A 26,582-nucleotide genomic window follows, 5' to 3' on the forward strand; every position below is an offset into this window, starting at 1 on the left:
CCCAGTCCTGGTCCTGCTAGGGCCAGGCACGGCCACCATTTCACAGCAACCCTCCCCATGATGTTTAGCTGAGCTTATCTCTGGGAGTCCCGTTCCTGCCCTGGGACCACCAGCTCCTGCCACCCCCGGCCATGCCGCTTGCTGGTGGATGTGCTGGCAGGGAACCAGCTTGGCTCACGGTGATGCCACCATCCCCGAGCCCAAGAGTCGGCTGGGGGTGACATCTCCTCTCTCTCACGGCAGGTTTTGAGGGTGGATTGGCTGCATGGGTGATGCCATTTGGCTGCCAGCAGGCACATCACCTCCCCTGCCGCCGTTACAGTGCCCTGGGCTCTTACAGAAGACAAACACGCCACAGAAACCACTGACTCCTGTCTTCTCCTTAAATCCAGAGGGAGCAATCCACAACCCTCTACGCCCTCGTGCAGAGGGAGTCCTGCGGGCCAGGCTGAGCTGCGAGGCAACTCATTCCGGTGCTGCTCAAGCCCATCCCCTGGCACTGCAGGCAGCGAGCTCCGGGGTTTTCGCTCAGCTGTGGCTTTGCAGCCCCTGCCCCAGGCTCGCCGCAGCAGCGCGGTGACGCGTGCCAACCCTCTCCCCACCACATCACAGCGCAGTCTGCCTCGACAGGGACTTTGGAAGGGAGCTGCGCCCCATCGGCACGAGCCCCGGCCCCTCCAGCAGCGCCCGCTCGGCCGTGCCGCCTCTCCTGCGCTCAGGGCGCTGGCTCCTCGCTTCTCCCGCGGGTGACTTCAGATCAATGGCATTTATGATGTTCTCCAGGGGCATTCGGCTGTGGAGCAGGCTCAGGCCGAGGTCATTGCACGCAATCAGGGAGTTACAAATTAAAACCAGCTCGAGATAAGCCGAAGACAAAAGGCCTACGCTACGCTGGCCGGGAATGCTTAGCATTTGCTTTGCTGCTTCTCCGGGAGCCCCAACACGCCTGCAACGGCCGTGTGTGTGCGTGGGTGCTTGCTGGCATCACCCCGAATTCCCCATGGGGTCCAGTGCTGGCACCCTGGGGCAGGATGCACTGTGCTCTTTGCAGCACAGCCGGAAGGGATTCGGCCCACAGCTCCCACCCCTCTCCCCAGCCGCGTGGGACACTGCGCAGAGTTTCTCTGCCGGGAGCAGGGCTGGCCCCACGCAGCCGTGGCTCAGGAGCATCCTCTCCCCTCCACCACCCACATCCACCTTTCTACTTGCTTTCAAACTCTCCCTTCGGCAGGTCACACCAACAGAAGTCAGGGCAGGGATCGCGCCACCGAGCACCCATCGTGCCAGCCTCCTCTTTCACCACCACGCTGCCCAGGCACCCAAGGTCTCCCCTGGAGCATCCTTCCCCGTTTGCCAATGCCACAGCACAGGTCGAGGCACCCGCTGCTGAGGTCTGACGCTGTATGGCCGCTGCAAACAGCGCTCCCTGCACACCCCTACCCATCCCTCAGCACCAGCCTGGATATGGACTGCAGGGAGGATGGCTTAGGAATACACATATGTATCATGTAGTGGACCCCCAGGGCTCAGAGCCTCTAATCCGATGGTCTGGAATGTCTCAGCCCTTGCTGCCACCCACCACCACACAGCCTGGCTTCTCACGACCACGCACAGCACCCTCCGCTCATGGGAGAAACCACAAAGCAAAACAAGCTGCTGCCAAAACAACAAGGAGAGGAAGAGGACTGTCTGCCGGCGACTCGGCTTTGATCACTCGTGTCCCGGGGCTGGGTTTGATGCTGTTGGCTGCGGAAGCAAGGCAAAAAAATCAAAAGGCCAGGCTTGGATTTGATAAGGGGAACGACAGTGAGCATGGGGCTTGCTTGGTTCAGCTCCGAACGCGACGGCCTGGAGCTGTGCTGCTCCTCTGTCAGTAAACAACAAACTCTGCAAGACAGCAATCATTACATGGCAGAGATGGAAAATGCCGGGGCTGTGCCTGGCATCCCAGGAGGCACTGAACAGGCCCCATGCACGCTCGCCAGCGCAATTCTCCGGCACCGCAGGCCACAAAACACGGCCGGTGCCAGCAGCGAAGCGCCAGCAGCCGCAGTTGGGCTGCCCTGCCGTGCTGCGGGAAAGCCCAGTGCCATCTCCCCAGTTGCTGGTCCGGGGGGCAAGCAGCAGGCTGGGGACGAGGAGAGGGGCTGGCTGGGGGAACTGCAGAGATGCTGGATCCTGCAGCATCACTCGTCAGACCGCAGCACGACTGCGGCCGGTGCCCGCACCCGAGCATGGGCTCGCACTGGGCGGCACTGGGGGCCTGCTGGGCACAAGAACCTTTCGGGCAGTGGCCCCAGCGGGCACGGACGCCTTCCCACTACTCGCTCCTCGACCTCAGTGAAGCACAAACATGATTTTTACAGGATCCTGCTCACTCGGATCCCTCCTTAAATACACCGAGGGCTTTTCCGTAAGAGGAAATGTTTCTTTTTTGGGTCGCTGCTGAGTTTTTTAAAAAGTGATTTGATTGCTCATGAAGGGAAAATGACCTGAGGGGAAGAGAGCGTAAAGTTTGGAAGCAGTGGAGATGAGCCCCTGCTCTGTCCCAGGCGGAAAACACGTGTTTTCTCTTCCCTGTGGTTTGCTGTACCCTGCTCCCTCCTGCTCGCAGCCCCTGGCTGCATGCCAACCCCCCTCTGAGCCCTGCCAACAGAGGAAGGTGCCGGGTCGGCAGCTCATGGGATGCAGAGCAGCATCCATGCACGCCGCAGGCTCACCGGGGGCAAAGCAAGCCCCATATACTTGCAGAAGCAGCTTTCTCCAGGATTTTCAGCTGTGCCTGCTTTAGAAAGCAACTCAGCAATGACGCGACCTATTTCCCATCTGTTCCCAGTCAAACTTGGATCGCAACAGATGAAACAACTCATCCCAAAATCCAACCACTTCTATCACTCCCTGTCCTGTCAGGAAGATGCTGCAGGTCCCCTGTTGGGATGGGTAATGCCCAGCCTGGATCCCAAAGCCCCGTCCTGAGGAGTACTCACGTGGGTGCAGGCGTGGTGGAGCGCTTGCCGGGAGGATGCATCAACCTGCTGCTGGAGAAACACGAGTCTAAACTCGGGGGCCAACCGGAATGGAGGGGGAGTTCACATCGCTTTGAAGTGCGTATTTTATTATCGCTAAAACACGATCAAGCTGCACAGAAGAGCCCAGCTGTGGTGGCCAAAGGGTCTGTCAGCACACGGTCCATCAGCAGCCCGTGCTGGTGCTACCCCAGAGGGAAGTGGCTACGTGTCCCTGCCTGCCGGTGGCCGTCCCCGCTCTGAGCCTGCAGGTCCCCCGGCCGTCCCTGTGCTGCCAGCAGCCGCGAGGCTGCGGTGGGACCCGGGCAGTGAGCAGACATCCTCCTGTGGCAACGCATCCTTCGATTCTTTTCCCAAATATGGCCACATCGTTCTCATTTAATCACCCCCAAAACTGCAGCTGGGATTTTTAGGAATGTGAGTTTCCATTGTGTTTGCCCGATTACGCTGCCTGGAGGGGTGGCAGGGCTGCAGGAAAGCTGCAACTCCATCGGAATGGGGGAACGGGCATGATGCACCTTACAAGGCATACCTGGGGGCCAGGGCTTGGGAGGGACGGGAGCCCAGATTGAAAGAGCAAGTGCCAGTGGAGGGTTACAGGATCAATAAGGGCTCAAACATTGCCATGTCTCACACCTCACCCATCTCCTCTCTGTTCAGGCATCAAAATGCTCAACCTCACCCATGACAGAGCAGTGGCAGCCCCTGGGTGACAGCCCTTTACCAACCCCGACTGCTTGCTCAGTGCCTGGCAATCAGCACCCCAAAGAGGGCAGGCGGATATTCCCGTTTCAAAGCACGGAGGCAAACATAGGCCCTGGCAGAGAGCATTTAGTGAAGCACAAGACAGGCTGCAAACCCCGAGCACTCACCCGTAATCCCCCCAGCACCGCTGTCAGGCTGCCCAGTGAGCCAAGAAGTGCCTGAGCTACACAGAGCTGTAGGAAAAACACTGGAGACAGGTGTTTTTCCCAGAATCAACCACTTTTCCTGATGGAAAATAGTTACTTTGCAACCTGTATGCTGCCAGATGCTGAGCAGGACCTGCTGCACCCTAACACACTCCACCACGACCCTCCGTGCCCACGGGAAGCCCACTGCTCTCCACGAGGATGGTTTTGGACCACTTTTGAGGATTCTGGGGGTTACCTGGTTTTGTCTGGATTTTTTTTTTTGGCTATGAGGAGCTGTAGATTTAAAGAGAGCTTGTGCTAAGCAGCGCACACATGAGCACCCAAGGGATAAATGCTCTGCAAGACGTTTCTCCCTATGAGGCCACACTCAAGTAGGATGAGGATCATGGGGTCTGCTCAAGTTTAACTTCTTCTCATGAGTCCTGTAGCCTCAGCCTGGCTGGGCAGGTTTCCCCAGCCACCAGCAGTGCTGTCACACTGCAGACCCGTCCACGAAATGAGCCAAATTCAATCCCTTTTGTGTTCCATTCGTGAGCTGACCCGGCCCAAGCTGCAAATGATGGCAGGACAGGGCAGAGCCAAGGGACAAGACAGCAGCCGGGGGACAAGACAGTGATTAGGGCCACCTCAGAGTAACATCCCAGCAGCAGATGAACCCGCACCCCAACGCTGACATCCCGGGCAACATTTCCAACCAGGCAAACTGCTCCATTACAAACCGCTCCTGCCCGCTTCCCAGATAATTTCAGTACTCTTTAAAATACAGTGCTCAAATCAGCACAGGCTTAAATGCCTGCAGAATAATTTATTGGTATTTGTGGCAGGAAAGTTTACTGGCCACATCCAGGGCTGTTTCTGGATGATGTGTTGCATTATTAAACTGGGATTTTATGACAAGTATCTGCCCGCGTCTGAAAGAGAAGCTGTCAAACCCTTTGTCACTAATGAGGAGCCACTCCCTGGATTGATGATAATTGAATGCTTCCCAGAAATAAAGATCATTCACCTCGCTAGCCATTGTGCTTAACGGAGCTGGGGCACACGCACAATGTGCGGTGTAAGAGGCAGTTTGCTGAGCTCCGGGACCTGATCCTCACGGAGGCAGGAGAGGTGATGGCAAGGCAAAGCTGGACCGTGGCGGGGGCCCTGCTCCTGCACCAGGAATGGGATGCACGGAGACCCGGAGCCGCGGGCTGGCAGCGCCCGTCTGGCAGCCCGAGCCCTGCCAGCCCCTGCCGGCTGGGACGGCGCTTCCGCGAAAAAAAAGTAAATGGGTTGTTTATGAAAATCCTGGCTGGGGCTGTTTATCCCTGTCGGTGAGGGGAATGGTTTGTGTTTGGGGAGGGCGGGACAGCCGGCGGGACGGATAATTCGATTTGGGTTTTGGCAGGGGGCAGGGAAGAGGGTGGGCCTGGGAAAGGCCGTCGGCCCTGGCAGGGGATCGCGCCGGCTGCCCGGGCAGGTCACGCCTCGGCCTCCGCCCCGCCGGCACGGCTCCCCCGCTGAGGAAGGGGGGGCCTGGGCGGCTCCGGTCCCCCCGGGGTGCCACGGAGCGAGTCCTCGAAAGCGTCAGCACTAACACACAGGGCCCTCTGGCCAGGGAATACGTGAGCGCCGTCTGACAGCAGCACCGAGGGGGACCGGCATGACGGCACGTCCCGAGGGCCGCGTCCGTCCGTCCTGGCCGCATGACTTCATCCACCTCTGAGTCATCCCCAGGGTGGGCAGGCGGCTCCGCCGGCCGCCCATCGCCAGCAAGAACGGCAGCGGCTTGGCCTGGCGGGACAGTCACCCACCTCCCCACCCCGGCACCGCGTGGGAGCCCCACGGCTTCTCCCCCCCCCGGGGAATTCACCCGCACCGCCGCCGGAAGCATAACCACGGCCACGCTGGCAACGCCACTCCAAAAATCAAAGCGAATCTATTCTGGAACCAAAACCCCGCACTCCGCACGGAATAATTATGTCGAAATAGAGTCACTTTTCTTCCAGCACGGTTTCAGCCCAACACTTGCGCTACCACAGCCCGGCTGAACAGCTTGCCCAAAGAGCGAAGCACATGGCGCTAATTGCCTAGTTTCAATTTTGGTGCCCCTCGCTACAGAATTAGGGGCGTTCGCAGAGAGATGCTCTTTGAAATACCCTGAAGAGCGACTGCGACAGCCCCCCAGGCAACACATCCGTGCAAGGGCCTTTCATTACAAGCTCATGCAAATTTATGCTTATTACTGTACATTGAATATTGGATCAAATCGTTTTACCATGACTCAAACTTTTTTCTTTTTTTCAATGAGAAATTACACACTTGGAAGTTATTCTTCTTCCCATTGATTCCCCCCTTTCAGGGTTAAATGGCATTTACCATACCCGTACACAGAGGATTATTTTAGAAAGGATCTTCATCTCAGGAGCCTGAATATTATGCATAATGATCCATCAGATGCGTGCGCCTTTCATTCATCGGCAGTGGGGAGGGCGGCGTGCCGGGAGCATGCGCCCTGCCTCCGAGCGGGCGGCTGCTCGGTTTTCTGACAAACTGGAAGCAGAATCATGTGAAGTCCCCGCTCTTGGCAGGAGATTTTTAGCAATAAGTAGCAGCTTTATGAGGAATATCCTTTGCCAGGGGACCATCAGCCAGAGAGCAGTGGGATTCTTATTTTTTAATGGACTTTTAATAAGTAGGCCACAATGATAATCTTGACACCAGAGCCAGCTTTATTTCTATGTGTAATTATCTCCACTTCATTCTCAAGCTCCCTGCAGCCTCCAAGAGCAAATAAGACCCCCAACCTCTCCGTGAGAAAAAGAGCAAGAAAACAGCGTAGGGCCACTTGAAACGCTATTTGTATCAGACCTCATCCGCTCCTCTTGTCCAATATAAAAGCTAACATCTTCTCTAAATCAATTGAATCTCACTTTTGGTGTTTAGCTGCTTGAACCCTTACCAGCAGGAAAATCCATGCTCGGAGCACAGGCAGTGCTGGGAATGTGGCGCCGTGTCTCCCGATGCTGCAGGAGGACCGTTCGCAGCCCTGTCTCCTCCCTGCACGCTGCCCGTCCCCGTGCTGTCCCACTCTCTGTCCTGTCCTTCAACCCGTCACCGTCTCCAGTGGCTGAGACTGGGCAGGTGAAGGCAGAGCCCCTGGCACTGGGACAGCCCAACGATGCCCCTCCCCGGTCACAGGATGAGGGACCTACACGGGGTTCAAAATAATCTGGGACCCCCTGGGAACAAGCAGGGAGGACGCACAGCCAAGGTGCTGGCTGAGCCTCTGGGATGGGTTATTCCCAAATGAGCACATCTTCTGCAGACACAGGCAGAATTTGACCTGCTTCTGAAGAGACTCACTAAGCAAAAATCCGATCAGGAGCATCCCTCCAGATCTCCCAGTATCTAACCCCCTCTGTGCTGCTCTGTGCAGCTGCATGCTGACCCAGACTGGCCTGGGAAAGCAGGTCCCACCAGCACCACTCTCAGAGGAGACCCTGGCTCCCCCAAAGTGGGGTTCTGGGGTGCAAGGCAGATGCTTCACCCCTCCCACCGGCTCCTGGCAGGACCTGTACAGAACATTCCTCCCTTTGGTACCTGAAAATCTCACCCTAAGCTGACTCCCTCCCCAGCACAGCCTCCCTCTCTGGCACGGACCCAGCCAGCCTCCGCTGCTCCCCTGCACAGCAGCGTGCCCCTCCCAAACCTGCACGCAGCCTCACATGAAAACAGATGCAAGCAACGTATGGAAATACCAGGGGCTATCACAGCACAAAATGTGCATCCCAGGATCCCCTACAATCTCTGGGGGAGAGCTGCTCCAGGCTGGATCGTATGCAGCAACTCTTGTTCTGCAGCTCTCTCCTACTGCTATTCGTGCAGCCAGCCTTTGGCTTTAAAGCTTGGCTTTCAACACCCTGCCTTCCACCTGAGCATTAAACAGTCTCGGGAAATATTCACTGCTTCACTTTCTCCCAGAATCACGGATCTGATTCTTCTTTCAAAATCAATAACGTTCAGGTTGAGCTCTGCTCCAGTGGAGGTGCAATCCGCTCCCTTCCGTGCCCAGGAGCCTCCCTGTTACTGATTTACAAATATTGCTGTCCCCTTCTTCCAAAAACAGTCCTGCCTTTTACTACGGTCGATGCAGCAAGTCCCTGTGTCCAACGGCTGGCACTGAACAAGGCTCCAAACGGCAGCACATGATCTCCACTGCCCAGGCTGGACCAGACTCATCAGTAAGGGAATGCATCCTGGGAAGTGTTGCAGCTCACAATGTTTTGGATACTTTTAAAAACCAAAATACAAATAGTACCTCCTGGGTGCAGGACCAGCAGGTCTGTGGCTGCAGGGGTAGGTAGACAGATGCAGAGCAGAGCGTTAGATTGCCTCTCTCCCTCCACACTTGTTACTTGTTCAACTGAGCACTGAAACCAGAATGAGCTGTGCTAAATCTCTCCACTGCTAACAAGAAACAAATGTGGCCTCATGTTCTAGTTGCTGTGATCTAACAAAACAGACCATGGTAAACACTATAAAAATGTACTGGAGGGAACCACCCTGTGTTTGCTGGGAGAAGGACTGGATAATCTAATAGGGCTTTATCCATCTCTAATGTCTCTGAAAAAAAGAAGGGAAAATTGGGCCCTGTCCATGACATTCGTCATGTGCTAGCTATTCTGATGTCTTAATGCTGCAGAAATCAAATTGGAGCGAGGCTACCTATCTGCCTCCCAATCAGGATCTAGACCCAAGTGCTGCTTTTTATGGCCATGCAGCGTGAAGAGCTGCTGATGTCAGTGGTGGCACAGGCCAGGCCAGTTTTTCCATCCCTATCCCCATGCTATCTGGAGAGATACTCCCTTTGTGGTCATCTCACTCTCCTCATGACGTGGATAATTGCTCACTTTACAGACCTGGAGATCCACCAGCGGGACCTTCCTCTGGCTGAAAGCATTTGCAGGAACAAGGTACCTGCCCAAGAGGTTAGCACTTATCTGGGTACCCGGGTACTGCGGTACCAGCAGCAACACTGCATGGTCATGTCTAGATTTGTATCTTGGCCATGGCAACGGCAAGGGCTGATTCAGTCACATACCCCCAGGCATCTCGTGGTGCCCTAGGTACCTGCCCAGCCCTTAACCAAAGGGTTAAGGGTGTCCTCTAGCTTCAGCACCAAATCTGCCAGCCCACACGGGGATCTCGGACACGCTCTGGCACTTCAGATGGATTTATATGCCTCTGCTCAGGCAGCAACTAGAAGTCACTCCCACCCAAGTCACTCTCCTCCCATACCTTTACCTTTGCCCGTAGGAAGAACCTCCGGCAAGCTCTGCAAGGCAGGAGCACCCCAACCCAGCCCCCAGGAGGCCCATTCCCCCACACCAGCTGCCATCTCCAGAGGGGAGAAACAGGCCGTGCTCGGTTCTCACACAGAGCCACAGGCTGCATGGGCAACCCTGTGCTACTCCTGACGCCTGGCCAGGTTTTCTGCATTCAATCCATCCCCTTTTTCAAGCATCCTGGGTTTGTTGTTTGCTTTTTTAAAGCTACCGTGACCTTGGCACGGAGATGGACAAACATCAACTGCCAGAAAACGGCACGTTCTGAAAAGCTACACAGAGCAAAACCACAGCCCCATTGCAGTCTGCAAGCAAGATCTCCATCTGGGAGGGGAGAAAAGCGGCATTTGGGGCGCTCAGAGAAAGTACTGCTGAAAAGCTGCAAGTGCAAAGCGCTGCAGCTCCTTGCTCAGGCTGAGGGACGATGTTTCCACGCGCTCCTCCAGCTCTTACCTGGCTCTTCCCGCGCCGCCGGTAATTCCGTCTCACAAGGTTCTTGTAATTCTCATTCTTCTTGGTCAGGTAGTAATACAGGACGCAGTCTGCCACTGTCTGCAACGACACGGGCGAGTCAGGGAGCAGCAGGTCCCATCCCCTCGCGCTGGCGGGGCGCAGACTCACAGGAGCAGCGTTCAGGCCCCGCCATCGCCAGGTCTCCTGCTGCTTCTGAAGATCCGCAGCCCAAACAGGCTTCCCGGCACCTCCCTCCCACAGCCCTTCGGTGGAGCTGGAAGAGGGGAGCAATGCATGCCGTCCTAGTAAAAAGGGACAGACAGGGGCTGTCCTGCAGGCATGCCGAGATGGAGATGGGGGTGCAGAGCAGAGAGCACCCCGCGTCGGAAGCAAAGCAAGGGGAAGGGCTGGCCCCAGATGACTGTGGCAACTAAAGGCAGAAGAAGGAGAGCCGCCTGTCACCCTCTGTTGTGGTTATGCGAGGAACAACCTGCCACACAACTGTCAGCTACTGTTATTTCTAGCCACTAAGCCCTCTGGCTTGAGCGCGCACGACCTTCTCGTGGGCAGACTGAGATCCCGGTGCTCAAGAGCTGCCATCCCAACTCCAACTCCAGCGCTTGGCTCTGCAAATGCCGGCCCAGATCGGACAAGTTTGGAAAACGAGGAGCCGTGGTCAGAACTATTCTGCTCCTTAACAGCACAGAGCATGCCATGCTGGAAAAAGTCCTTCGCTGAACTGGGTGAGCACCTGAACACCGGTCTTGGGGTACACCTTCATATCCAGGATGACAGCAGTTGCATGAACAGAAATAATCCCCACAGACCCACCACGCCTGCAAGTGCCCGGGAGCAGGGTGCTGCTGCATGCTCCCAGGGGGGCACGGGGGCTGCGCTCTCCCCATCCCCGTGCAAGGAGTGGAACCATTTGCAAAAACAGATTGCAAGTTTTAAAGTGTTAATTGGATCTCTTTCTAATCTAGCCCTGATTATACACACACACGCGAACACAAAAACTTACAGTCATCTGTTCCAAGGGCTAAGATCACTATTTTTTATAATGCAATTTAAAAATCTATTAATTCATTACATTGAGCCATACTTTGCGTCTCTCTCCAACAGGATAATGGATGTGTTCTGTATCATAATTACACCCTGATTTACAAACGAGTACAAATAAAATTAGAAGACATTTTACAGCTTGGAACACAGACTGGATTGTGAGCATCATCCAAGTCCCACCGCTTTCGGCTTTAACAAGTGGGAAAGGCTGAAAAGAGCTTGGGATCTTACAGTGACAACAGTAGCACGAGGTTGCTGCTGGCCTTTGCTTGTTTGCTGCTTTAGAAAGGAAAGTGAAGGTCTTATAAATTATTTCCCCAGCCTGAGTCATGCAGAATTAGAGAATAATTTAGGCTGGAAGGGACATCTGCAGGCCACCCTGCTGAAAGCAGAGGGGTTTCCCCGGAGCAAGTGGACACTGCATAGATGAAACACTGCATGAGATGGGCAGAGGATGCAACTAACTACAAGGTCCAGAGAAGAAGCAGCTCTCAAGTGTTTCTTGCTCAGGAGAGCACCTGGTCCATCGCTGTCCTTCCAGGCCAGGTATGTCTGGGATCTGCCCATACGGCCTCTCCCATAGGTGATACCTGGCTTGCTTAGAATAGTACCAGAGACTCGCTCTTCCTTCAGATCTCCTTTTCAAACCTCTCCTCCATCAGCCCAAGTAACAGCAAAAAGGAAAAGTCCAAAAAACACAACACAGAGCCTTGGGAAAGGTCAGGCCCTCCTGCTAGCCAACTATTCCTAAACAAGGGTGTGTGTGTGTGTGCCTACCTGACACCAACCCGAACTGCTGGACAAACCGGGACTCAGCCTTCCCTCAAGATCCCCTCCCTGAGCGAAAAGGGACCCCTCTGCTTTGTGTTGGGCAGCTGAATGCCCGCATCCCCCGTGCGACAGCCTGGCTGGTGCAAAATGCCTCCAGGAGATGCTGGAAAGCAGCTCCCCCAGGCAGATCACGGGGTGGGCTGCAACGCCTACGCGCCAGGCTGGATGCGTTCGCACATCTCGCGGCGCTGAGCTCCTTGTCTCTCTGCGGCTGAGTCAGTCCCTGGTCTCTGCAGGGAGCCAGGAGGTGCCTGGACCGTGCCCGGGGCTCTGAGCCACCAGCACCCACAGGTGCCCAGCACCCACTGGCTGCTCCAGCACCGAAGTGAGCTACGGGATGGAGAAAAGACGGTGCGAGGCAGGTTAAAGCCAGGCAGGGAGGCTTACCTTCCTGTCCAGAAAGGATGCGATCAGGCCAAAGTTCTTTGGATGCTGCATGAACCTGTGGGAGCGAGAGGGAGAGGATTAGGGAGGGTGCCAGCTCCGACCCCCCTCACTGCTGGGCTGCCTGGCCATGTGTGCCCAGAGCAGCGAGGCCAGCTCCCCAAGGGGCTTAGGAGTTTGAGAAAATCTTTGTCTACTGTTCAGCTTCCCAGAAAAACAGGAACTTTAAGTTTAGCCCAGTGGAGCCAGCTTGGTTGGGAATTTCGATGTGCAGATGTTCATCGCGGGGTGGGAGAGGACAGGGGGGCTGGCAGTGCCCAACAGCTGCCCATCACCCCGCTCCATCGCACGGCCACCCAAGCCCGCACCAACGGCAGGACGGGCACCAAGGACAGCTGCACACCAGGCCGAGGCCTCAGGATTTGACAAGGAAAAGGCGAGGAAATATCATCAATGGCTGAGCACAAGCACCCCGCAGCACAGCCGGGGGTGCCCCTGCCGCTGAGCAGGACCCCGGGCCCGGCTGGGCTTTTGGGAGCTGCTGCAAAGGACGGGAAAGGAAACCCAAACCCCGGGAGGAAGCATAGAGCTGCCACGTTACTGAATTGCTCAAGAGATCCCCAGTGGCACGGTGGCTCTGAGGAATGCTGCCTCCTGCCCAGGAAAAAGAGGAGCTGTCAGCAGGCTCGCCTGTGGCTCCGGCAGCCCAGGAGGGAGCATTGCCCACCGCGGGGAAACTGTCCCGGGCCACAAAGGCATCTCCTCCAACAAATCCCTTGGCCCAGCTGGTGGGGAAGCGCTGAAGGCCAGCAAGCCCTTGGCACGAGGTGCTCCTGCTGGCAGGAGGACAGTTACCCGGTGCAAAGCGCGGGGAGCCCGGTGAGCAGGGTCTCTTGTGCCAGGGCTGGAGCTCAGCGCTGGCCCCCACGGAGAGGCTGCCACCGGCACGGGCTCTGCCCCGGGGAGCGGAGTGGCCAGGGCCAGCCCCGTGCAGCTCTGCCAGCTCCCAGGAGCTGAGGGCTCTGTGGCCTGGGGAAATGGATCAGAGGCAAAAGGCGGGTGAGCTGCGGCGTGGGTGTAACACGGGCGGGAGGTGGTGAGTAGCTCAGGGCCTCCAGCCCTGCTGGTGATTCCCCCTGGGGCTGCTGGCTGAGCTCCCTCCTCCGGCCTTCGGTGCTCAGCCCCGCCGCCACGCTCACTGTCAGGGCACTGAGCTGAGCTCAGCGAGGGCCTGACCGACTCCAGCCACGGCGGCAGGACGTGGGTGCTGTCACCCACGCGCCGATGCCCTCCTTGATGCAGGACCCCCATCTGGTTTGGGTGGCGCTGCAAGAGCCCTGTCACTGTAACCCGCCACCAGGGCAAGGGGACCTCATCTCTGCTGCTGCCAGCACGAGGCTTTTGTGGGTGACAATGTGGGATGGGGGGAACATGGACAGCAATATGAGCGTGATGCTTGGGTGCTTAACGGGGTCCTCAATCTCCATCCCATGGGCAGCAACAGCCTTTCTACCATCAAGTGTCTTGAAGGGTAAAACTTAGCCCCCAGATATAACACAGATACCAGGGGAGATCCCCCAAGACACAATAATAAATAAGAAAAAAGAAACCAGAAATGCTAGGGGAAGGGGGGGGGAAAAAAAAAAAAAAAAAAAAAAAAAAAGAAAAATGAAAGAAAAGCAGCTAGGCTGCTCATACAGATTCGGATCACAGCATGGAGCTGGAGCTGGCTTGCCACGCAGTGCAAACCAAGGGCTGACCAAGGGATGTTTTCAAGTCCGTGTTATCAATGATGCTAATGCAGCGTTGGGGGCGAAGTAGATGACAATCCACTATTTTTCACAGGCCAAGCCATGTCCCCATGACGAGAGATGGATGCTGTGTTCTCACAGTGCCCACCACGACAGGGCCTCAATGCCTGAGCAGGATCAAGAGGTACCACAGCCACTCCTGCTCCTTCACTGGCAAACCCTGGCCCCACTGGGAGGGGCCAGGCTAGTGATGGGCTCTCAATGAAGAGACCTGAAATCCTGCCCAGAAGCAGATGAAATCAGACTCTTCCTCGTGGTTAAATTTTAATGGCTAAAATGACTTCAGAGCTGGAGCTTGTTGGCCTTGCAGTGCCTGGCTGTTTTCTCCGAGAGTCCCTGCCATCGGGGCTGAACAAAAGGTTGCACCAGGTTTTCACGGTCTCAGGAAGAGGCTGGCTCTGGGTCACGATCGTGGATGACACAACTGGTTCACCTTAAATACCCAGGACAGAAGCCACAGCACACAAGGGAGGTCATCTACCCACACACCAGGACTGGGCCAAGAGCTGGGGCAGGACTCCCCTGGGCCTCCTCTTACAGCTCCTAAGTACCAATCTCTTAAAATGAGCTTTGTGAGAGCCCTGAAATTCTTTCTGTATTTATGCCTTGAGCTCTGCATCACCCACGGTGATGACACAGAAACCACCGTGCATAGCAGGATGCAAGAGCTGGGTGTGGATTCTTCCAGCCCCATTAGCCAGGCACAGCCCCGCCATTAAAGACCAAGTAATTAGCCTTTGCGTCATTTGCGGGCAAGCCTTGATGTTTGCAGTGTCACATTTTAAGGCTAATTAGCAATGAGGATTCTCCTCTACCAAAGGCTTGGAGCCAGTTTGCTTGTTTTGTTCTTTTTCGGTCCGTCTTGGCAATTAGTTATTTCAGCTGCAAACAGGAGCCGTCACGAGCAGGGACAGGAGGAGGGATCCCGGACGCGGACAGGCTTCCAGCATGGCTGGCTGTGGGCCTGCTGGTAATCCACGGAGCCGTCCCACAATCGTCTGGAGGTCAGACTAAGGCGGTGCTGCCCCAAGGGACGAGGTGGACCTGGTGCACCCACATACCTCCATGTCTCTCACGTCCAGAGCAGCGAGCCCTGGCAGAGCTCATCCTGCTGGAAGCTGAACTCCAGCTCTGTTTTTACAGACACACACGGCACATTGGGGGGCACCAAGAATGCTCCAGTCCCCTGTGCAAACACACCTGGGTCCCCACTGGGCTATGAGAATCTGGACGTGAGACCGAGCTGGGACCCACAGTTCGCACGGTGGTACCCAGGGAAGGGATTAGCAATCCCCCAAATGATCGCAGTCGATAAAGCAAAGCTGTTCTCAAGAACTGCTTGCGAACAGGAGAAAGCACTGCGGCCAGAGTCTGCACGTCTCTGAGGCGGGAATGTGTCCATGGGAACAGCAGCTGGTGGCAAATCCTGCAGAGAGCAGGATGGAGCGCTGGGGGACGGGCACCGGCTGGATGCTGCAGTCTGAGGGGTTCTGCATGGGGGGGGTTGGATGTCGACAGCCCTGAGAATCCCTCTGGACACACGGTACCCGAAAGACAAGCATGTAAATCCAGAAATCTAAGTGTACGGAGCACTGAGCTTCACTGGTTTTATCCTTAAACTGGCTGATACAACAGGGGATGCAGAAGCAGAAAAACTTCTAGTTCTCACCCTGCCGCCAGCAGTGGCTGCCCACACCTCTGCACGCGGGCACGAACACACCAACCACAGAGAAAAGCCTGAGGTTTCTGTGCAGGTGCATCACCCCATGCCCAGGTCGATGGCGACGCAGTGACCACAGCACGGGTCCTGCCTACACTTCCCAAGGGCGACGCAAAGAGAGGTGTGTGGGCTGCACTCACTTTTCCCGGAAGGTCTCCTTCTCCTGTTCGCTCCACATGTTCATCACCTGCCGGTCCTTGTAGACCTTCATGGGGTCATCCATGAGGCCGTTCATGTTGATGAATTTAATGCGCTGCTGGTCAGCATCGTAGAGCATGGGCGGGATGACGGCGAGCTGGCGCATCTGCTTCTCCAGGTTCTTTGGGGAAAGCAGAGAGAACAGTTGGTCAGCACCACAGGCCCGCGGGGACCGCAGGGGACAGATGTTCGAGAGGAAAGGACAGGCGGAGGAACAGGAGAAATCAAAAGCAAGCACTAGACAGCTTTATTGCTGGAGTAATTGTAAATTAAACGCTGAAAGAGGCTATCGCTGTCAGCCAGGAAACAATTAATCTTTCATTTTGAAATAAAAGGCTTTAAGATACCATGCGGAAATGTCTGACTTAAGCAAAACAGCTCCTGACTGTGACAAGAGACAAGTCAAAGCGGCGGTGGCACAGGGAGTGCACGCCCCTTCCCAGCCATCAAACCCACAGGCACGTGGAGGTTCAGTCCCCCCCCCCCCAAGTCGCGAGGGAAGGAGGTCAGCTCTGCAAGGCTTTCTGAAAGGGTGGGCAGAGGGAGGCGTCGTGTTTCCCTTCCACAGAAAACCTAATATTGTTCCAGGAGGTTTCAAATGTCACCATAACGGGGCCGTCATTCCTTTCTTTCCTCTTACAGCAACACCCTGGGACATAATCTGATGTATTTACTCCATCCTGTTCCAAGTTCATCCAGAGTCCCAGCTGCACACCAGGACAGGACAGACTGGGCATATTGGTTTCCTTAAGTATTTGCAACGGAGTGGCCAATGGGATGTCTCACTTGTGCTGTCCCCTGCCCAAACGCCGGGACTGTCCCTTCAGCTGAGCTGCTGGTGCCTCCCCAGCACAGTCTGCCCTGTGGGGACGAAGGGATGCTCTGGCCACTCTTGTCTGCTAGCAGCACCGTCACCCTGAGCCCTCCCTGTCACCTGGGATGTCACTGGTCAGACATAAATCCCAACCTTGATCCAGGAAGACCAGGTCTCCAATGCTGTTATTTTAATTTACAGCTAGATGCTGGCTCCTGGGAGAACAGTAATGTCCAATCCTTCCAGTGAGTTGCTGACCCAGGCCTGCCCAGCACCCCTCTGCTTCTCTGCTGTGACTGATCAGACCCAACCTCCTCTTCCTAAAACACAGCCCTCTGCACAGACACAGACGTTTCAACTCATTTCATCACATTCCTTGCCCTCGCTTGGAAGCCTCCCATTTAGCAGCTGGCTGCTTCAGATGCCCTGGGGGTGTCAGCTCATCACTGGAGGTCAGGGACAGCTTGAAGCCAGAGCGTTCATCCTGAACAACCGCAGACTGCCCCCGCCGAAAGGAGAAAGCCCCCGTGCAGAGCTTGGTGGGCAGAGAGGCAGCTGCCCGGGCCTCTCCCTTCACCTGGCAGGCTCTCGGGGTGCCGAGCGCTGTGGATACACCTCGCTGGCGGGCAGCCAGCCCTCTCTCCTCTCCAGCAACGTGCCGGGGCGGAGAGCTGGCCCCTGCTGCCAGCAGCGCTCCCCGGCTCTCACCTCCCTGCTCCTTCCAACCCTGCGGAAGGGCTGGGAGCTCTCCTCTGAGACAAGTGAAGCGTTGCCTTGGGGCTCAGCAGAAGGCTATCGAGGTGGAGTTTAGCAGCACACTGTGCAGGAGGTCGGAGGTAATCGTCTAACGCTCCCCTTGGCCACCACCTCTGCAGAGCTGTGAAATTTCCCTCTGCTTCCGAGATCTGCCTCCTCCGGGTCGTCGCCTGAACTGGCTAACAGCAAACTGCCCGGGACACAGGGCAGGGAGCAAACCGCGGTGCACAGGCAGCAAACATCTCAGCTATTGCTGGGCAATGGCTGCTCTCCCCTCCCAAACGCGATCCATTCACTGCAGCTCGCCAGCGTGCCAAGAGAGTGGAACCCTTGTGAAACCAGATCCAAACGAAGCCAAGGTCATGGGGATGTTTCAAGATGAATGGAGCACTCCCAGAAGATGTGGGCCAACTGGCTCACGTACAAACCATTCATTCCATAGGATTCCCCTGTGTCAAGCTGCACAGCCCATTCAAAACAAAATGAAACAGAAAAACCCCTCCGCCCGGCAGCCAGGGCGCCGGCTCCCTTCCCTCCCCACCTCTGCTTCCAGTTTAAACCAACAGCCAGAAGGTGTTTGTGGGGTGCTACCCAGGATCAGCAGCATGCTGGTGTTTCGGGTCCCTAAGAGACAGTCAAAGGCTGACAAACCCTACCCACTGCCCACCAGCTCCTGGGGAGCTTTGCTCCGTGTTTCGCTCCTGCAGAACCCCTGCACAGCTCTGTTGCATCTCTCAGGTGGCTGGAAAGATGCTGCTGGGTATTAAACGAACACCCCACTTTGGATCCGGCCCAGAGAGCTTATTAAGCATCACGGCAGCCTCCCCATCCTCAGCGTGGCCTGAAATTAATGGGATTCGGTACCAGATTTCACCGTGGAACCCGGCATGGAACCTGGTGGTACCTTCCTGGCTTCCTCAGAGAACAGTGAAGTGAGGGGTGAAGAGAAGGAAAAAGGACAACCCAGTCTCACCTCTTGTTCTGAGAGCCCGTCGATGATTTCTGACACCTCGTGCTCGCTGCGTGCAGCCGACATGGAGAGCCCGCCGCTGCCCCTCTGTCCTACCCTGCTGGGAAAGGGCAGGGCAACACTCAGACACTGATGCTCCATCTTGTAAACCACATTCATGACAACTCACTAGCCCTGTTGTCCTCCTTTGTTGACCTCCATAACAGCCCTATCCCACCACCCCACCCAGGCCACCCCAGCCCACAGTGTGGGAACAGCACCCACTGCAGTTCCCCAGCACTTACTCCCACCTGGAGACCACTGTCCCCCGTGTCCACAGGGTTTAGGGCTCACAGCCTCAAACAACCTTCCTTACCTGTGCCAACAGCCACCTCCTGGATCACAACAGAAGGATACTTCATACCCAACCACACTCTCCCCTCATTATTTTCTCCTGTTTGCAGCACTGGCATAAAGGCATCACGGTTAGCACCGAGCCGTGAGCACCGCGCCACTGCATCTGGTTTGCAAATGCTGTAGGAACTTTTAAATCAAAACCATCCACTGACATCTTTCCCCCCCCCCCAGTAACACCCAACATAACAGCCATGCATCCCGAGGAATTAAAACTTCTCTTATTAAGCATGTAAAAGTTTAAAACATTTCTCAGTACCATTTCTCCCCTTCTCTTTAAGATAAAATAAAGCCACTGATTAGGAAGTTTGGACCCATCCAGCTGTTTGTGGGGCATCAAGATGGGATGCTGACACAAGGGTTTGGGTTCTGCACACATCAGGTGTCCCTGGGCAAGATCCCGGGGCTGAAATGGGAAGCATAGGATATTTTCATCAAGATAGGTGGAATTCATGAAATTGTGTCTCCTCTTGGCCAGAAACAATATGACCATAGTAGTGCTTCCAATGAGGGGGCAAAAAATGGACAGGGGATGAGACAGACAGGGGACATCCCTTTCAGTGAGACAGTTTGCTCCTTCCATAACATCTGTGCTCATTTCTATAACCTCTGCAGACCTTTCTTCTCCCCGCCCATGCTCTGATCAAAGCATGTGAATGTATTAAATCACCGGTGTGACCAAATCCATCTGCAAGTCTTGTACATCTCCATTTAGGCCCACCAGTAAGGCAGTAATTAGCACCATCCAGGCCAGGTTGGCCAGCACAAGGGAGCTGCCCCCTGCTCTGACGTGTCCAGCCGGGGAGATCAACAGCAGAAGGGAGATGGGCAACCACATTCCTGACATTCTTCCTTCTCTCTTGGCTCCGTGCTGAGCCACCCTGGGGAAAAAGCAGCAAAGCTGCTTCTCTGCTGGTTTCTGCCTTCGACTAGAAGGGGAGAAAAGGGACCAAGAGGCATCCCAGCCTGCTCCTCTCATGAACAAATCCCACCCCCATCCCCAAAGAAAAGAGAAAGGCTGTCTGATACCAGCTCAGCCCCTTCCTACCGCTTCTCCTCTAACCTCTGCATGCGCTCTTGCAGTTCCCGCTGCTTCCGGATCTCTGGGAATTGCTTCTCATAGTATTCCCGCACTTTGCTCTCTTTGGCACGGCGCCGGGGGTTATTTTCAATGCGCTCCACTTTTTTTTCCCAGGCCTCCATCAGCTGGTCATAGCGCTGGCAAAACTTCTGTTCCTGAAAGGGCAGAGGGAGAGAGGTTGCTCAGGAGACGTGCCTGGGAAGGGCAGCTCCTCCAGGCCTGTCCCTTGATGGCTGCTCAGGCTGAGCATGAGTCATGTTGCTTAAAGCAATATGGTTTATTAGGACATGGACACGCTCCAGGGTCTGGCACCAACCCAAGGGTAAATTCTCAAAACAGGCCATCAGGTACCCTCACGCTTTTCCCTTCCAGACCCAACATCTTTGCTGAAACCAAGGACTCTCGCCCAGTGTGGCTTTGCCCACCCACCACACCTTCTGCCCGAGCATCCTCCAGCACTTTGGGTGCTTGATTCAGCAACCAAAGCACCAGTGCTGGGGACAGAGCCCCTGCTCCGACACGGCTGGCCATGCACGGGGAGAGGACAAGGCGCCTGCCTGGGGCCACCAAGCAAGGAGGGATAGAAACACGGCCTTGGGAGGGGACACGGGAGGGCAGGAGAGCCAGTCCCCGCCGCACAGGGCTGGGTAATTTCAGAACCACCACCTTCCCTGACCAGAGCCACCAGCTCGCTGTGCTGGGGAGAGGCTGGCCGCCGCACAGCTTGCCGAGGTGCTCGCGGCCAGGCACCCCTTTCTTCCCACCACACACACCAGCCCCGGCGCTCACGGCTCAGCACCGGCAATGCCAGCGGGACTGGGGCCACAGGGCACCTCCGAAAACAAGAGCCGGGCACCCGGCCCCTGTCTGAGAACAAGTGTTGTGGTGGCCCTGCCATGCCGTGATGCCACCAGCTCCTCCACCATCCTGGAAAGTAAAAGCATTTTGCTGGCTGCTGCTCCTTTTTGGCCCAGGAGCAGGATGAGCACATCCCCACTGAGGGTAAACCCAGGCTCTGCTGAAACACGGTGCAGCAAGGGGTTTCCATGACTTGTCCCCCTGGGCGACACCCTCACTGCACACCCACCTGGCCACCCACACAGGTCCAGCACCATGCTCCTCCCTGGTATCGATGGGATCAGCCCAGTGACCATAACATTAAAATATCATTTGCAACACAAAGGAGCCTAACACCACCCCCCGAATCGCTCTACCCTCCCCTGGACACCCTCTTGCTGGAGGAAGATGCCCAGGGACAAGTGAGAAGATGCCCGGCCACAGTCCCGGATGGCTGCAGCAGTGACAGGAGTGATGGCACCCAGCCTCACGTGAAAGCAGCTGGGCGACCAGAAGGGGTTTGAAGGTTTCATTCTGAGTGAAGCAAAAGCCTTCTGTGCCCCAAATCAGGAAGCGAAAGCAGATGTCATTTTGCAAAATAATCAATAGCAAACCCCAGATCACCTCCCGCCCCCCATCCTGCTTTCCAGAACGGCTGGCTCGGCACCAGCACACTCAGCACTGCGCTCAGAGCTGCAGCAGAGACAGGGGGAATGCAGATTTCCAAGACTCGTCTCTTGCCATCACCACCCCATGACTGGAGGGATGTCCAAAGCTGTAGGATTTCCCAGATGCGCTCTGCTCTCGTCCTGCTCACTCTCAGCCACACAATAAAGGGGAGAGGTAAAAAACCCCCAAATTGGGTAACGCCCAATTGCAGGGCAGGAGGCAGCTGGGTTACCCCAAGCCAAGGGCGTCAGTCGTGCCGTGGACCCCGAGCGCCGGCAGCTCCGTGGCCCCGTCCCTGGTGCCAGGCACCCGCAGCAATCCACGGCCAGCGTCACACCGATCCCGGCACGTGAGTTTGGTCCAGCCATCCTGGACCTTGCAACAGCCCAAGCGCAGCAACACGTCCTGTGATCCCCGTGACCTTTTGGATGCACCTCAACAGCAGTGTGGGGTGGACAAAACCCCTCAAACCCCACAGCTGATGCAGTCTAACGCTCCCTCCCTGCAGAGAAACTAATTCCCATTTGCACAGCCAGAGCCAGAGACTTTCCTGCCCTGCACGGATGTACAGAAGATGCTTGGGTTTCAGCAGGAGCTAAAGGAAATGGCTGTGCAATGAAAGAGAGGGATGAGAACAAAAATAAAAATGCCCTAAAAGCCACCAATCTCATGCTGCGGGCAAGGAGCTATAGGTAATGCCAACAAACCGTGGCAGCTCGGAAAAATCACAGCTGCTGCATTTTTACCCCTCCTGAAGCGATGCTATCGGCCCCTTGAAAATGAGAGCTCCCACCCTGCCAGCAAATCTGCTACATCCTCCTGCTTTCAGAGCATCGCATTTGGGAAGAGGCTAAAAATACCCCGCAAAGTTTATCAAGCCTCAGCGCCGGGAGGCAGCCAGTGCCCTGTGCTGTGTGCCAGCCCGTGGCGCGGCCGGGGAGCAGCCCAGCATGAGGGCTCGGTCTGGTGAAAAGCTTTGAGGCTTTGAAAGGTTTTTCATTCCCCGTGGGAACGAACCAGCGCTGAGTCCCGCATCGCCACCGCCCCGGCAGAGCCGCCTGGCACGGCTGCCGGGCTGTTTCACAGCCAGCGGGGCGGCTCTTTTTCTTCCTTTTCCTCCACTCTTTGGGACAATTTGATGAAAGCTTTATCCAGAATTCCTCTTTTAAGGAAGTGGTATTTGCAGACGGAAAAGAAGCAACATCAACGTCACACCGCTGATTTCCCCAGCAGCTCACACACTGGCAGCAGGGCGGGCAGTACCAAAGCTCCCCGCTCACCCGACTCAGCCCTCCCAAGCACAGCTCTGTTATGGACCAGCCAAACACTTCTGACTTGCATCTGCTTTCTTGAAGCCCCTTCCCACCATGGAGCAAAGAGATTCTTCCTGCCACGCAAGCTTCAAACCCTGCCACAAGTGGGGCTGGTCTGCAGCATCCCTCTCTAACGCTTTTTGGTCCAGCTGGGATACATGCTCCCTGCAATCTTTTGCCATCCTTCAGAAGCCAAGATTACAGGCACCTGATAGCACTGCGCATTCCCCAGATCTTCACAGCTCCCTCACCAGGAGAAGCCCCCAGTCAGGCACTTCAGGAGCAGAAGCATCTATTCCTTCTTCAAGCATCCTCTGAGCAGCCTTAAGCAAGCATGTCCATTCCTGAGCAACTGCCTGTGCCAGCTTTTAGCATCGGTGCTTCCTCTGCTCCCCTTCCCAGCTGGGCGCACCAGCCCATCAGCCTCCCAATCACACAAGCAAGTGATGGCGAGCCAAATCGGACTTGACATGCGTATCTAAAAATGGATGAATAGTAACGCCGCCGTAGCAGCTGAAGGCAGTTTGTAGGCTGTGCCAAGCCCGAGCCCTCCCGCAGCCCACGCTCGCGCAGCTCCAGGGAACAGAGCAGCTCTTCGGAGAGGAGGGGAAGAGCGAAGGTGACAGGAGGAACCAGTCCAATTCTTATGCAAGCCCCACAGTTTTCTCTCCCTGGCTGATGGAGACAAATCTCTCACAGCCAGCACAGCTCCCTTTATCCTTCTCTCTGTGCAGCATCACCCCTCTGATGGCAATCAAACGTCTCCTGCTGTTCCGATGTTGGTGGAGGCAGGAGGAAGCCCCGCAGATCCTCTGGTGGGGCTCTCAGGGCTCTGACCCTGCTCCAGCCAGCCCTGGGCAGCGACCATACCCCAGAAAGTAAAAGAGCCAGAAAGAAACGCTGGCACGTAGATGGGCTTTGCTAAAAATAGGGTCTGCTACAAAATAGGCAGAAAAATAGCTAAGCGTACCCATTTTGCAAACAGAATCAGCAAATGTATTCACTTTGCAAATTCAGCAACCGTATGTTGCCTATTTTGTAGAATAGGCAAAATGCTTCCCTAAACTGAAAAATCCCCTTTCAAGGACACTGAATAAACCGGCTGGCAGAAATTCACCTATTTTGCATGACAGGCGACTTCACTGCAAGCCGTATTTTAGGAACCGCGCTCTTGCAGCCTAATTAAACCTTTTCCCCCAGCTCCTCGATATTCACAATAGAGCGACTCACTCTAGATTTTGTGCAGTAACCGGCCATTTCCATCAGAAAGCAGCTCCTGGGCACTTCCCTTCTGGTTCCAATAAAACCACAGGAAGCTTTGCAATCCCTGTTTTGAGGAAGGGAATATTGATCCGCTTCCCACAACTGCAGAAGTGCTCAGCTGCGGCAGGCGAGGTGCCCTGGGCAGCACTGGCTGCCACGCCGCGTCGTGTGGAAGGTATAAGCCCTGCAGCCCCTTGCTAGAAACCTGGAAGAGTTTTATCATGGAGAAGACTGAATAAACACGTATTCGGACACGAACGGGAGACACAATCATCCCTTTGGAGTGCAAGATCTGTGGCTTTTGGAAGATGGCTACAAAATGGGGAGAAAATAAGAAGATAACTTGATTGCTGGCTTAGAAATGCCTGTGTAAACAGCCTTACTGGAATTTGCTTTTAAAGGCAGAGCCTTCCAACCACTTCCCAGCGCTGATTATTTTGAATTTTTCCAACAATTCCTCCCAGCTGGAGCACTTCTGTCCAAAACCACCACCGAAGACACTGAGAAAACCTGCACCATTGGCAACTTAAGACACGAACGCCAGCACCAGAGCCTGCCCCAGAGCAGAGACACCAAGTCAGGAACTGGTATTTACATCTTCCACGTAAAATGTGAAGCCCTGCGTCATGAGCTGAATCACCCTTCATGGAAAGACACTGCAAAATCCACCTTCCCAGTGGGGGCTATTGGTTCCCCTTCTGTGCTGGTTTTGCCTCCCAGCTCCTGCTGGGGACTACAACAGGCAACCATCTGTGCCAAAAATGTATAAATTCTGTAAATCCCACCTGAACTTTCCCCTCTATTTACTAGGGACTTGCAACAAACACCTCTGAAGTCTCGTAATAAAGCCCACTTTCCTCCTTACCTAACCAAGAACCATTTCCTTGAAGGATATTGGAACAATCCTGCAGGCAAAGACGCCTAGAAATGAACTGGCGCAGAGCTTGATTTTTGTTTTAAGCCACAAATTCCTAGAACATCGCTCTGTGGTCAGCTGGAAAGTCAGACCAGTCTTCAGAACATTTATAGGAAGCAGAGTCAGCTTGTTTCACACCTCTCTTAAGGTTCAATTACTCACAAAATAGACATTTACGCTGTGAATAGGCTCTCTGAGATCAATGAAGGGCTCTGCTGTGATTAAGCGAACCTGATGTGTTTGCTCTGCAGGGGATCCTTGCAGAGGGAGGTGCTGCCTGCAGCAGGATGGGGGACCTCTCCTTTACATCCAAGTTATTTTTAGCATAGGAGATGCCACAGCAATGCAACAGGCAAAGTACTGAGCACCAGCATCTCTCTGCTGGAAAACATCCTTTTTTTTTCTCACATAATAAATTACGCTGCTTTATAAATATAAAGTACGGTATAGGGGAACGACTTACCCACTGTTTGCGAGCATGATTTCTCCTCTTAAAGTACAAAATTAACTTTTTCCGCATTGCCTGGTTTCTGTGGAGAAAAAAATAGATGAGATCCGATTAACAAAGCCGCTAAAATCCAAAATCTGGCTCTCCTCACTCCCAAAGGAGTTCGTAGCACAGTTTCCACCTTAACTCAGACTTGCATCAACTTCAGAGCAGCAAATGCAGTTATCTAGGGACTTCGTTCCAGCTTACTGAAAGACCAACAAACGCTCCAACACAAGGAACTTCAGCCACATCTATTGGTAAAACCAGGACTAAGGTTGAGAACTAAATTCATAAACTCTCAGTTCTGCAAACCTTTGCTGTGTGCTCAGCGCTGAACACGGGCAGACGTTCAGCTCTGCATTTACCAACAGGCCAGGCTGGTTTTTGATTACATCTTGACCTGCAAAAACCCGATGGGCCCCCATGATCTGGGGGGCTCGGGCCAAGCTCTGCATGGCAGGAGATGGCTCCCCCCAGCACCCTGAGCCACCCCGCTCCCCAAGGCCAGCAGCGAGGGAGCTGTCAGCGCACACACACGCTTGAAAGGGGTTATTCACCCCTGGGCTCCGACGGGCTGATAAGGAGGCAGGATTGCAGCAGGGCTTGCAGCACATATCTCCTAACCTCTTGCTTTTTTGGAGCCATGCCTAACAAAGCTGCAAACAAACCAGCCAGGAAAGTTCAGCCACTTGCAGAATTGGGACCTCAAGAGAGAAACTAGCCGCTGCAACCACAACTAACCCGGCATCTGCCCAGACACTACCCTGGTTTCTTCTTCTTTCTACTTTCTAAAGCCGGCATAAAATACTTGCTCAAAGAGAAGCAGCGCCAAAGCAGTAAGGAGCTGGAGAGGCTGCAAGAGCTCCCAGAGTCTGCACGAACCCAAGAGCTGAGCTCCTGCAGTTGTTCCTGTTACTAATATTCACAGCCATAAAATCTCCAGGTAAAAGGTAGAGACCAGGGGCAGAGGAGTTTCCTTAAGTCTTTTATCCCGATTAAAGGCAGAGCTGCAGTGTGTAATTACTGATCAGGAGCTTAACAGTCTCATGTAGGCATGTTCTGCAGGATTTAGCAGAATGAAGACACCCTCGCTGCTTCCTCATTCCCCTCCCCCTGTCTCATCCCCCTGGCTAGTGGGGAAGGAAAAAAACACCTTCCTCCCCCCAGAAATCTCTAAAGCTAATCAGCAGCAAAAGGCACTGGGGAGGATCAGAGGATCCAGCTCACTTAGAGGAAGGATTGGGGACAGTCCTGTCTTAGTCTGGGGATGGAGAGCATCCCAGAAAGTATCTAAAATTTTCACTTCTCAAGCTTCCTTCTCACTACATCACTAAAACCGTGTGTGGGCCCA

At 55.0% G+C, this 26,582-nt stretch overlaps 1 protein-coding gene across 18 annotated transcripts in view; it reads right to left on the minus strand.

Moving 5' to 3' along the window:
- The window catches only part of NCOR2 (nuclear receptor corepressor 2), a 256,199-nt gene that overhangs the window by 69,688 nt on the left and 159,929 nt on the right, over positions 1-26,582 (minus strand). For 11 of the 18 annotated variants that reach the window (XM_042805502.1, XM_042805494.1, XM_042805501.1 and 8 more), the window contains 6 exons: positions 25,205-25,271; positions 19,711-19,898; positions 18,273-18,369; positions 15,672-15,850; positions 12,004-12,058; positions 9,724-9,822 (listed from right to left, as the gene is read on the minus strand). In XM_042805502.1, coding sequence (XP_042661436.1) covers positions 9,724-9,822; positions 12,004-12,058; positions 15,672-15,850; positions 18,273-18,369; positions 19,711-19,898; positions 25,205-25,271 — 685 coding nt within the window. The remainder of the gene's footprint in view (positions 1-9,723; positions 9,823-12,003; positions 12,059-15,671; positions 15,851-18,272; positions 18,370-19,710; positions 19,899-25,204; positions 25,272-26,582) is intronic. The other 7 variants (XM_042805509.1, XM_042805506.1, XM_042805498.1 and 4 more) reach the window with 3 other exon arrangements.

This window comes from Tyto alba, unplaced genomic scaffold (genome assembly GCF_018691265.1).
Source record: "Tyto alba isolate M040663 unplaced genomic scaffold, T.alba_DEE_v4.0 Super-Scaffold_44, whole genome shotgun sequence".
Classification (NCBI taxonomy): domain Eukaryota; kingdom Metazoa; phylum Chordata; class Aves; order Strigiformes; family Tytonidae; genus Tyto; species Tyto alba.